The 12,431-nt window shown below is 46.2% G+C and overlaps 2 protein-coding genes and 1 non-coding gene across 3 annotated transcripts; all 3 read left to right on the plus strand.

Annotated features, from left to right (window-relative positions):
• The first annotated feature begins 422 nt into the window (after positions 1–422).
• On the plus strand, positions 423–5,522 carry RPL23 (ribosomal protein L23). The gene is made up of 5 exons (XM_059998618.1): positions 423–495; positions 1,054–1,137; positions 1,439–1,567; positions 5,166–5,279; positions 5,387–5,522. Exons 1-5 carry the CDS (start codon positions 483–485, stop codon positions 5,467–5,469), a joined length of 423 nt encoding a protein of 140 aa, XP_059854601.1. The 5' UTR covers positions 423–482; the 3' UTR covers positions 5,470–5,522.
• Positions 1,169–1,304, plus strand: LOC132415632 (small nucleolar RNA SNORA21). The gene has a single exon (XR_009517352.1). It is a non-coding gene; the product is annotated as a small nucleolar RNA SNORA21 (small nucleolar RNA).
• A 2,598-nt stretch (positions 5,523–8,120) lies between the features above and the next one.
• On the plus strand, positions 8,121–10,911 carry SPMAP1 (sperm microtubule associated protein 1). The gene is made up of 3 exons (XM_059996463.1): positions 8,121–8,327; positions 9,702–9,801; positions 10,666–10,911. Exons 1-3 carry the CDS (start codon positions 8,121–8,123, stop codon positions 10,821–10,823), a joined length of 465 nt encoding a protein of 154 aa, XP_059852446.1. The 3' UTR covers positions 10,824–10,911.
• Positions 10,912–12,431: the final 1,520 nt, after the last annotated feature.

Here is a 12,431-nt window from a genome sequence, read left to right on the forward strand (position 1 = left end):
ATTATCTGTAGCGCTATAATGGTACTTCTCAGTTATATCACAACCTAATGAAACCGTTTCGAACTCTTTCCCTCTAGCCCCCGACGCCGTGTGTTCTTTGGAGGCCCCTATACAGCACAGACCGTTTAATCATTTCTGAACCTCTAGCGTCCATCCAAGTCCCTGGCACATACTTATTGCTCAGAGAGGTTTTCCGATAAATTAAACCAATGTTTCTGTGTCCCAAACAACTACTTTCGAGTTCGTATTCGGCGTACTGGGTACCACGTACACTCCTGCAGCCCTCAACCACTCCTCCGCCCACTTCACAGAAAGAGTTCTACGCTATGTCCAGGATTTGTGACGTAATAAGACCGCGCCCTGGGGAAGAGAGGCGGATTGAACGAACACCGGGTCACGTGACCATGTTGGGCGGGGCGTTGGGGTTGAGATCTCTGTGGCCTTTATCCCTACTTCCTTTTTGTCACTTTCCGGCGTTCAAGATGTCGAAGCGAGGTAATTTTTGGCCTTGGGAGATCCTTCGCCATCTGTCGCGAGGTGGCTGCTGGCCTCGCCGGGAACGGCGGCCATGGACAGCTGGGACGCTTTGCTCTGCTCCGGGCCGGAGAGGGAGGGGAGGGACACCGCGAGAGCACCGGGAGAGCCCCCGAAAGTGACGGGAGGGCCTGGAGGGTTGAGTTCGCAGGATCCAGTCGTGATTCTTGGCTGAATCCCGCGGGTTCACTCCGCGCCTAGCGCTTCAGTAATGGGGTTGGAGTTAGACTGGCTTAATCCCCAGAGTGGGCGACTTGTGCGGTCACTCGCCTTGTAGGAAGAACTACGTGGTGCAAAAGTTGGATCGAGAATTGAGTCGTCCAGGTCCCTTAATCTCAATGTAACGTGCTAAGAGTGAGGAATTGGCTATTTGCCTTGAGAACTGGGTGGCACATGGGGAGGGGATAAGGAGTCCTAGAGAGAGCGAAACTACGGTGTACAGCTCCCCGAAGCACATGCGAATGATTATATAGCTTAAGAATGTGAAGGGACCTCTCCTGATTCCCTTCTTACTTACAGGACGTGGTGGGTCCTCTGGTGCGAAATTCCGGATTTCCTTGGGTCTTCCGGTTGGAGCCGTGATCAACTGTGCTGACAACACAGGTGAGACCTTCGGCTGCACTCTGCCAAACTGCCCCTTTTAAAAGCACTCAGTGGGCCTTTTGCTAATGACCCACTGAGCCGTCAAGAAAGGGCAGAGTGAAAACACCGCTTTTGGGTGAAGCGGCAGCATGTTGTGTTGTTTTGCTTCAATCGGTGGTGTGACAAGGCGTTCCACCTGGGGGAGGACTAACTTCTTGGGAGTGTGTGTGGAGGGGGAGGCCTTGGAGGTGTTGGAGAAATGCAGAACTGCCTAACAGGCTCTCAAGAAAAACGTTTTGTTGTTGTTTACTTCCTTGTATAGGAGCCAAAAATCTGTATATCATCTCTGTGAAGGGGATCAAGGGACGGCTGAATAGACTTCCTGCTGCTGGTGTGGGTGACATGGTGATGGCCACAGTCAAGAAAGGCAAACCAGAGCTCAGAAAGAAGGGTCAGTAGAGAGACCAAATCCTCCTTTTGGTCTGTGGACAGTTGAAGGACTTCTCCCTCTATTGGAAAATAGAACTGTAGTTTTACCATTCTCAGGGCCTCTTAAAGCTTGATTTTCTTTGAGAGGCAGTGTGAGTTAACCTGCAGTTGAAGTTCTATTCTTGCTGTCTTAAAGACCATTCTTTTATTTTTATTGGCATATAGTTGCTTTATTTACAATGTTGTGTTAGTTTTTACTGCACAGCAAAGTGAATCAGCTATACGTATACATATATCCCCTCTTTTTTGGATTTCCTTCCAATTTAGGTCACCGCAGAGCATTGAGTGGAGTTCCCTGTGCTGTACAGTTCATTAGTTATTCTCATTAGTTATCTATTTTTCACATAGTATTGATAGTGTATGGATGTCAATCCCCATCTCCCAATTCATCCACCACCACCACCCCACCCCCAGTTAAGTTCTTAGTTGGCTTCCATCGTAAGCTAGGGGCTTTTCATATTTACCCTGCCATTTCTCCCAGCAAGTTCAGCCAATAGTTAACAGACCACCTCACATATTTATACCGATAGAAACAAAAGCTCTGTCCTTCTGGGATTTACAGTCCATCCACGTAGTTCTTTCCCCAGCTCTCCTTTTAGTTCTTGGTTTTTTTGTTCCAACTTAAATCCCTTCCTTTGTGCCTCAGATTTTTGCTGTGCCCCCTACTAGGGTTGTCTCTTCTATGAGAGCAGGTCTTTAATTAATTGCTGACTCCTTGGCTACAAATGAACATGGTGGTTCCAGGTGAGATCACAGCCTTAAGACTTAAGTCACCTCAGGCAAGTTTCCTTTTCAGGAACTACTAATTTGAAAAGGAATAATTATACATAGATGAGATTAACTCAGGGTTGTGACTTGTCAAAAGTTTGGCATGGTTGCTTCTAAATGTCTTCTGGTAGAAAGTAAAACAGGGAGCTGCTCATTGCTTAATCGTGGACAACCCCCGAAAGTTTTCCTACTAGATGTATGGGTTAGAGGGGGGGCCTCAGACACTTCTGACTTGACTGACTTTAGAGCTTCTGATACTCAGTGTACTTGAGTTTCCAGCTCCTGAACTTTTCTCCTGTGCCTGCTTAGTCTGTCCCTGGCCTGGGATGTTTTGCTTTTCCTGAGAAGTCCTCTTAACGCACAGTACACGTGTGACAGGTCTCAGCCGTGTATCACAGTTACTCTTTGAAGGTCTGTATCCTACTCTATCCCCAGGTGTTTAGCCTTTTGGTCAGAAATCGTACTTTGTTGACCTCTAATATTCACTTGGCTTGGTAGGCAAGGAATAAGCATTGTGCCTAAGCATTGATAAATCAATGTGTTGATTGGGATCAGCATGCAACTAGACAGGCTTTCCTCTTAGAACACTTGCTGGGTCTGGTGTGTGGCCTGGGGAGCTGTCAGGGAAGGGCAGAACAATTGTCCATCACTATGGGTGAGGTGGCAGCAGGGTGTGCTGTCTCTCTCAGTCAGTTGTGGGACAGACCAGAGGACACTCATGGTTTTAAAAATAGTTCTGACTTGCCAACTCTTAATTTTTTCTTTGGTCCTTGTTTCTTCTAAATGAATACAGTTGACCCTTGAACAACGAGCAACGTGAGTTTGGACTGCATGCATCCATTTACAGATTTTTTTTCCCCCCACAATATATTACTGTACTACGCTATCCGAGATTGGTTGAATCAGTGGATGCAGAGGGTCAACTATAAGTTACACATGGATCTTAGACTGCACAGGGCTGGCGCCCCTAACCCTTCATTTTTCAAGGATCAGCTACATCTCCTGGCCTTAGACTTAATTATAACATAGAGAAATGTGGCAAGGAGCAGGACTGCAGGACTGGAAATCCAGAGTCCTGTATTTGTGTGGCCTTATTTGCTGGATGCATTTGTGAGAATTTAACTAAGTAGATGAGAGTCCAATGGAGGAGGGTCTCAGCCAATATTATCTGTCTCTCAGTGTGTTTCCCATTGTTAAAAAACTCAGAGACCATCTATGTACATAGATAGTACTTGCTTCAAGGATAGCCAGGATCTCTGTCCTTAGAAGATCCTGCATTTCTAGTGTCTGATATTAAATATGGAAATGTAACTATTATCCCTACTTTAGAAGAGGAAAACTTGAACTCCAGAAGATTAAGTAACTTGTTCAAGGTCTCCAGGTTACTGTCAGTCAGGATTTGAATCCATGTTTTCTTTTAAGTGCAGTAGATGCTTTGAATGTCTGGAAAAATGTTCACTTTAGGAGCAGGTAGCGTTTTTTGTTTGTTTGGTTTTTAAAATTTATTTTATTTTTACTTATTTATTTTTGGCTGTGTTGGGTCTTTGTCGCTGCGCGCAGGCTTTCTCTAGTTGCGGCGAGCGGGGGTGGGGGGGACTGCTCTTCGTTGCGGCGTGCGGGCTTCTCATTGTGATGGCTTACCTTGTTGCGGAGCACGGGCTCTGGAGCGCATGGGCTCAGTAGTTGTGGCGCACGGGCTTAGTTGCTCCACGGCATGTGGGATCTTCCCGGACCAGAACCCATGTCGCCTGCATTGGCAGGCGGATTCTTAACCACTGTACCACCAGGGAAGCCCTGGAGCAGGCAGGATTTAAAAGTTACTTATGACCCTGGAAAACATTTCCTCAAAAAGTTAAACCTAGAGTTAATTAAATAAGAAATAGAAGTTGAATTTCAGTTACCCAGCTCTTAGACCTCCAGGGGATGATCGTTTTTAATATTTTATGTCCTACTTTCCAATGTAAATGGGACCATTACCTTCCCATAACCCATTTTTGCTTCACAAATGATTGTCTTGCATATTAAAAAATTACAGAAGTACATAATCATTTAAAATGGTTCTGTTCTGTGCATGTGTCCTGAGATATTTAGGTTAATTCCAGGTTTTGCTCTTAAAACAACATGTGCCCTGCAGTTAGGCATAAAGTACTAATTTTTAGGTTAAGGTTTGTTCTTGGAAGTTTTGATATAAATTGGGATGGAATATTGCATAATGAGTTAAGAGCTTGGCCTCTCCACTCATTCAGTGTGAGGAGGGTCCCATTCCCAATTCTATGGCATTAGGATCTTTTAAAAATTTATTTGGCTGTGCCCAGTCTTAATTGTGGCACATGGGATCTCTTATTTGCGGCATGCAGGATCTAGGTCCCTGACCAGGGATCGAACCCAGTCCCCCTGCATTGGGAGCAAAGAGTCTTAACCACTGGACCACCAGGGAAGTTCTGACATTAGGATCTTAAATAGTACCCACCTCTTGGGTGAAGTGAGGAAAAGTATAGAAAGTGCTTAGCAAGTTTCCTGCTGGTGTGTTGCTAATCATCCTCCCAAAGTACAGATTCACACCTGCAAGGAAATGCAGGCAGTTTGGACTTGAAATGAGTAAGGTCTTTCCTTAAGGGGTGATTGGTGTTTGCACTGTCTTTCACACTTGATTTTAGGAAATGAAAAGCTAATGAGTATACATTCTGTCCAAATGGGAAATGTTGGAGAGCTAGCCAAGGTGTAAGTTGCTTTCTCGTGGTGGCACTGGAACTTGGCAGGTTAAATGACAGCTGCTTTTTTCCCCCCCTCAGTACATCCAGCGGTGGTAATTCGACAACGAAAGTCATACCGGAGAAAAGATGGTGTGTTTCTTTATTTTGAAGATAACGCAGGGGTCATAGTAAACAATAAAGGCGAGATGAAAGGTAATAAAGAATGCACATCATTGTTAGGCTTTTGAGATTGGATGATTTAACTTGAGTACAAGGAAAGGGCCCTCTGAGCTTATGTGTCGTATCATTCTTTTATGCAGGTTCTGCCATCACAGGACCAGTTGCAAAGGAATGTGCAGACTTGTGGCCCAGGATTGCATCCAATGCTGGCAGCATTGCATGATTCTTCGGTGTATTTGTAAAAGAAAACAATGATAATAAAAATTATTTGCTCCATGTCACTCTTCTTGACACCACCTAACCCTTACCCCCTCTGTAAAATAAAACTACCCAGTGCAGACTTTCTGTGGGCATGTGTAAAAAAAGATAAACAGTCTTTGCACTTCTGTCAGCATGCAGACTTTGGGGACTTTGCAATTTCTGCTGTAAAAACTTGAGTTTTTTAGTTCTTAAAATAAATTTCAGGTGGTAGATACCGCTTGGTGACAGGTTATCCCAGGTGACTGCCTTACAGTTAGAAAGGTATTTGAGATAAGGTAGCGTATGGTCAGATCCTGAACACTCATGGAGTTCAAGGAGTGATGTGAGTAGGAACCAGGTATACGCGTATATATGTGCACTTCTGCAGTTAACAGGTTTCCTTTGGGTAAGTTGGCACATAAATGAGTTTATATTTATAAAACCTGCCACATAATAATTGCTCTCATGGAAGATGACTAAGTTGTTAATATCTGCAAGTTTTTTGCTATCAAAAGTATTTTGACACGATGGTCTTATATCTGCCAAACCCTAGCTTGAGAATAAAAGATAATAGAATGCCAGCACGACAGGCATGAGCCCTGGCAAATTCTGCCTGAAGGTATTGAGCATTGTAGCTTTTTTTTTTCCAATCCATGACAGTTGATTTAGGTGACATTCAGGGTCTGGGGAAAATGAGCACTCCAGTCTGGCCTAAAGATGTTGGAAGAGGATTTTTACGCTAAGTTTGTGTCCACTTATCTAGTATCTGGAAATTGTTTTATCTGTAAGATTGGGTACGATGAAAGGCTGAGGATTAGAGTGTATGTGAAGACCCTAGCACAGAGTCACTTGGTGAGATGACTTCTCTTGTACTTCAGATTGATGTCCTTCAGATGTACCAGAACTAGAAAGCAGTGATATAAATTTATTCATTTATTTTATTAATTTTTGGCTGCATTGGGTCTTCGTTGCTGCGCGCAGGCTCTCTCTATTGCGGGGAGCGGGGGCCACTCGTTGCAGTGCGCGGGCCTCTCACTGTGGCTTCTCTGGTTGCGGAGTTTGGGCTCTAGGCGTGTGGGCTCCAGAGCACAGGTCCAGCAGCTATGGCGCACGCAGCATGTGGGATCCCCCCAGACCAGGGCTCGAACCCATGTCCCCTGCATCGGCAGGTGGACTCCTCACCACTGCGCCACCAGGGAAGCTTGGTATCAAGACTTTCTAAAGGTCCCTAAGAGATTCTGAAGTGCAGCCAAGATTGAGGACCAGTCCTCTGTCTAGACTGAGTCAGTCTTGGTTTTAGGAATATTAAATTCCAAAGTCTAAAATAGACCGGTCTTCCTCCCCTACCCCATCCTCCAGGCAGGTGAATTTCAAGTCTTTAATGTGACATGAAGTCCCCAGGTACTCCATTTAAAATGAATCTTTTTTTATCCCATTGCATAATATGAAATTTCTCACCTGCCTTCCTCAAATGTGAGGTGAGAGTTGGGCCTGTCATTTTTTTTCCCCTCGTCCTCTCATGTTCTTTCCAGGTTCTCTTCACGTTTTAATAGAATGGGCTCAAATTATAGACTTCCTATAATTTCAAATTTGATTGCTAGGAGCTCGCCTGTCATAGTGTAGAAAAATTACATATGCTGAGTATTGAGATGCTGGGATTGGTGATTATTACGTGTAGGTATAATGCAACCTTTTTCTAATTAATACATGTGCCTTTGTATTATATATAATGTTTATGTTACTAGTATTATAATAACAAAAGAATTCCTGGATTTATTGCTTCATCTGTAAAATGATAATAGCACCTCAGAGTTGGTGTGAGGAGCAGAATAATTTGTATAAGCCACTTTGATATGTTAAGCATCCATGAGTTTATTCAAGGGGGAAATTTGGGAAGTAAAAAATATAAAGGAAGGAAAAATCACTTGTAACAACAATAGGGAAGATCACTGTTCATGTTTTGCTGTATCCTATCATACATACATAATATTAGAGGGAAGTATGGTACTTACTGTTTTATTGATAAGTATACAACTTTTACTGTTGGTTTTTTAAATTTTAACGGGAGGAGGAATAGCTGATGAAAAGAATTGGGTGGGGAGGGGAGAAGTGCTTTAAGTGGGTTTACTGGAAATCAGGAGATCTGAATTCTGGTTCTGGGTCTGCCACTAAATGGATTTAGGGAATATTCCAACATTCTGAGCTTCAACTTCCAGTTCTGTACAACGAGAGTTGGACGTAGATGCTCTCTGAGCTCTTTCTGATCCTTTGTGGGTACAAGCTTTTCAAGGGAACTGGGTTTGGGAAATGTATATAATAAAGTGGGAGCAGAGAACCTTGCTCTTAAAAGGAAAACAGGGAGCTGGGCCCGACTGCGTTAACACTGCGCACATTCAGTAACCCACCTTCTCTTCAATCTCTTGATTCCTCTTGCATGGTTCCCTCCTAGACATCCCTCACCTCTGGACCATTTAAGCAACTTCCCCCGTAGCCCCGAGAGCCTACCTCGTAGGATGGGGACAGTACGGTTTGTGTCACAGGGGTCTTTGACATAACGTAACAATGCGCAGGGGAGCCCCCACCTAGGACCCTCCGCTCCCTCTAGAAAAGTCCTCGGAGGCTGCGGTGGTTAGGATGGGGCATTTTTGCGCGTGTCCCCTGTGGCTGGAGAAGCGCTTCATCTTGGATGGAGTGGCCGTGAGCACCATGGCCCGCACCTATGAGCACTTGAGGCCTAAGCTCTGGTCGGCGATTCCACCCTACAACGCGCAGCAGGACTACCACGCCCACCGGTACTTCCGGAGCCGCGTGGTTCCGCCCATCTTGCGGAAAACCGATCAGGTACAGGAGCGCCGTGGAGGACCCCACCGTTTGTGCCCGCAGAGCTTGGCCCTCGTGGCGGGGCCGACTTCCCAGATCCGGGCGTCTCATGGCAGCGCCCTCACCACCAGGGAGGCTCCCCGACTCGCACCCTCTCAGTTTTCTTAATGAAACCCGGGAACTGGCGGAGGCGGGAGACAGGTGTTGAGCGCGAGCTCACTGAGCTCACAGAACCACCTTCCACGCCTGAACTTGAGAATGATTTCATTTTGGGTTTCTGCAAGCCTCTGCCAAACAAATGGGTTTCGTTGTCGTTTTTGGCATCACGGATCCACCCTTTGGGTGACCTCCCGCCGCAAATTCTCAAAAAGCCCGACAATCGGTAAAAAGACAAAGAACTGCCTAGGTGAGGCGCCCTCGGTCCGGTGACGTCATAGTTCAAGAGGGCTCGCTCGCTGCGACCTTCTGTGAGCTGACTGGAAGGAAACCTCCCGAAGTTCTGCAGCCCTCGCTTCTCCCCAGGCCTTTTCCCTCGTGGATGTTGCCCCTCCCCCGCAGAGTACTTCCCCTGGATCAAAGATTCTGAGGCTATTATAGGCTCAGCTCCAATGTTTTTCAACACTTTTGCTTCCAATATTTGTGTCTATAATACATGTCAGTGACTTAGGGAGAGGAGGACTTAATGCGGGTTATTCTATGAACAAATCTTGGGAGTTTTTGTGGTCCCGGGTGTTCGTGTGTGCACATGTGTGTTCAGTACATGCATATGGACACACACATCTGTGTGTGCCATGTTTGTGTGTGTTTGCTGTCTACTCGTGATTTTTATAGCAGAAGGAGCCAGAATCTGGGGGAAAACTCGAGAGTTTAAAAGCTTGAAAAATAATATGGTGTACACACTTTTGAATTTTTCTATGTTCTATTTTGTAAGTATTCTTTAATCGTCACAGACACCATTTGTGGTAGGTATTATTTTCATTTAAATGAAGATCATGTTTACTGAAACTTTAATATGCCAGGCCCTTTATTTGAAGGCCCTTTATATCTCACTTAAATTTCAAAGCAACCCACCATTTTACTGATGAGGAAATTGAGGTCCAAAAAAGCTGTGTCATTGTCCTAAGGTCACACAGCTTGTTAGGGGTAGAGCTGGAATTAGAACCAGTCTCTCTGGTGTTAGACATTGAGCCCTTAACTGGCAGTTAAGCCCTTAACTGGCAGCTACACTGCCTCTCCCTGAAAGGCAATAAGTCACTAAGTATATTTAATCTGTCTGGCCCTGTTACCCCTGGCTGTGACCTCTCCCTCCCTCCAGCAAGCCCAGAGGCAGGGGTTGGACTGTGCATCTCTCTGCATCATGACTGATATAGTCTGCATTTTCTCCCTCATTCTCAGGATCATGGCGGTACAGGAAGGGATGGCTGGATAGTGGATTATTTCCATATCTTCGGGCAAGGACAGAGATACCTCAACAGGAGAAACTGGTCAGGGGCAGGCAAGTGCGACACTTCCCTTTCCAGTCTCACCATGGTCCCACCTAGGAAGAGTGGTGTGCATTCCATAGAGAGAGAAACTGGGCCATAAAGAGACCTGGTTGGGGGAAGAGACCCAGGGTCTGACTGCATCCTCTAGCTCTTCTTCTCATACATGAGCAGATGGTGTCACAGTGCTCCCTATTAGTTATGGAACATCCGCTGTATGTCAGGTGCTTTTTACCCTCAGAGTATCCCCAGGTTACAGCCAGGGAAATTGAGGTTTAGGGAGTTAAAATGATTTGCTAAGAAGGGCTGAGCTGGGGTTGGAATTCTCCTCTTTCCAACGAAAGCCTGTGTTCTTCTCACTGCTCCCAGAGCAGGCTGTGTCCTGCTCACTCTCTAGGCCCCATTTAGCAGCAACAGGAAAAGGGAGAGTTGAGACCTGTTTTTCTGGCAGGGTGAACCCTCCTCCCACCCCAACTCCACCACCCTTTGGCCACATTCTAGTCACATGTCCCCTGGCACCATTGGTCAAATTGAGCTCATCCATTTTCTCCAGCTGGGTCAGATGCAAGGGGGAAATTTTCTCTGTTCTCCTGGCAGCAAAGCAAGTTCAGCCAAGCCCAGAAGTTTCTGGCCCTTCCTGTCCCAGCATGTACCATTCACGCTCCCCTGCATGCTAGTCCTAGGATGAGGCTTGGTTTCTAGGATGCCATCTGCCTCCTCCATCTCACCAACCCTTGGCTTTTCAGGATTGAGGGTTCAGCTGGGACATGGGAGCACAGTGACTACACCTGGATTGGCCTCCTATACCAGCCCAATGGGAGTGGGGAAAGCAAGAGGGGGCTGAATACAGGCTCAGGCCTCTCTCTCTGTCCCGCAAGGGCATTCCCTCCAGCAGGTGACCGGACATGACAACTATAATGCCAATCTGAATGCGACCCAGGGGTTCAATGGTCGGTTTGGCTATCGCCGGAACACCCCAGCCCTCCGCCAGCGCCCATCTGTCTTTGGAGAGGTCACCCAATTCCCTCTCTTCTAACAGCAGCTCTTCTCTTCACACTCCTCGACCTGAACTTCTGAGATGTGTATATGAACTCTCAGTGTTATTTGATATTAAAACTTTTGTGTGTGTGTCTCCAAGTGTGCCGTTTCTTCTTTGAGGCTGGTGGAGGGGGCAAGCTAGTTTCTCCGTCCTCGGCTTCCCTACCCTATGGAGGAGGTGAGAGGAGAAAGGGCATCTCAGGCTGTGCCTTAAACTCCATGCAAACGGAGTGCCAGGCTTGAAAGGAGAGGCCTCAGGTCTCCTCTGCCGCTGCGATAAGGAGGAACGACACTACTTAAGCCCACATCCAAGCTCTTCCCCAGGCATCGGGACGGCCCAGGTCAGAAGCTGGCTACCGTTTCCATCAAGAACGGAGCAGGCAGTGTGGCCACAGGGATTGGCGTTGGTTGCCCTGAGAAGGAGTTCCTGATTTTCCTGAGTCATCCCATCCGAAAGAACTGACATCTTCCTTCTCCTTCCCACCCTCAACTCATCAAGAGGCAGGGGACGACCAGAGTGTATCTGGGGCCGAGGATTCTGACACAGTAATACCGTGTATACGGACGCTTTCTCTACTAATGCTATGTCAGCTTCCTTTTCAGCTAGTTTCCAGCATGTCATTTTTCAAGTGCCCCACCCGGTTTATTGGTGGCCAAGAGGAAAACCAGAGCAGATGATGGATAGAAAAGGAGGTGGAGCTTTAGAATACAAAGCTTGCCGGAATTCCAGAGTGGGTGGAACCTGTTCGTATTGAATCACCGTAAGTGGACAAGAAAGAGAGTCCCAGGAGGCCATGGGGTTATAGCTCAGAGATAGAGCATTTGACTGCAAATCAAGAGGTCTCTGGTTCAATCCTGGTTGCCCCCTTCCTCCTTTATCCTTTTACTTCCATTAAGTGGAAGTGAGTAAATATTTCTTCACTCCCAGCCCCAGGGTCACTAGAGGAGGAAGACAAGAATTCTCAATGGATTCTTGTTCAGAATTACTAGTTACTCTCACATTCTAAATGACCACTGAGAACAGATCCCTGGAGGACTCCGTTGGGCTTCAATTAAGACAAAGTCCATGAGGAAATTCTTCGTCTGAGATTAGATCTGAGCGCGGTGAACACAATTTAGCAATATGATGTATGACAGAGTAAAGATAAAGACATTTGTACAACATGTATTGTTGAGAGCTTAGTACACACAAGGCTGCAGTGAATTAAAAGATGAAAGAGGGCAGCTGTCCTCAGGGAGCTTTCAGTCTAGTGGAAGTTGACACATTCACACACAGCCATCAGAGGAAGAGCACTCTGTAGCTCAAGAAAGAGATACCTTTTAAAAAGACCTATTCAGGGACTCTCACCTTTTAAAAAGGCCTATTCAGGGACTCTCCTGGTGGTTCAGTGGTTAAGGCTCAGTGCTTCCAATGCAGGGAGTGTGTGTTCAATCTCTCGTCGGGGGAACTAAGACCCCACAGGTGCTGTGTGGCTAAGAAACTTTAAAAAAGACCTACCCACTTTTTCTAGATATAATTTAGAGATCCAGCTCAGTCTTGTCCCTGGAAGTGTCCACTGCTTGTGCCAAGAACCCTAGGCACATATTCAGGACGATACCTCAAGTT

This window comes from Delphinus delphis, chromosome 19, assembly GCF_949987515.2.
Source record: "Delphinus delphis chromosome 19, mDelDel1.2, whole genome shotgun sequence".
NCBI classification, from domain to species: Eukaryota; Metazoa; Chordata; class Mammalia; order Artiodactyla; family Delphinidae; genus Delphinus; species Delphinus delphis.

Coding starts and splice junctions, on each gene's coding strand:
- RPL23 (XM_059998618.1), top strand. Junction 1,138..1,438: donor CAACTGTGCTGACAACACAG/GTGAGACCTTCG, acceptor TTCCTTGTATAG/GAGCCAAAAATCTGTATATC. Junction 1,568..5,165: donor ACCAGAGCTCAGAAAGAAGG/GTCAGTAGAGAG, acceptor TCCCCCCCTCAG/TACATCCAGCGGTGGTAATT.
- SPMAP1 (XM_059996463.1), top strand. CDS start 8,121: ATGGGGCATTTTTGCGCGTGTCCCCTGTGGCTGGAGAAGCGCTTCATC. Junction 8,328..9,701: donor TCTTGCGGAAAACCGATCAG/GTACAGGAGCGC, acceptor CCTCATTCTCAG/GATCATGGCGGTACAGGAAG. Junction 9,802..10,665: donor GAGAAACTGGTCAGGGGCAG/GCAAGTGCGACA, acceptor CTGTCCCGCAAG/GGCATTCCCTCCAGCAGGTG.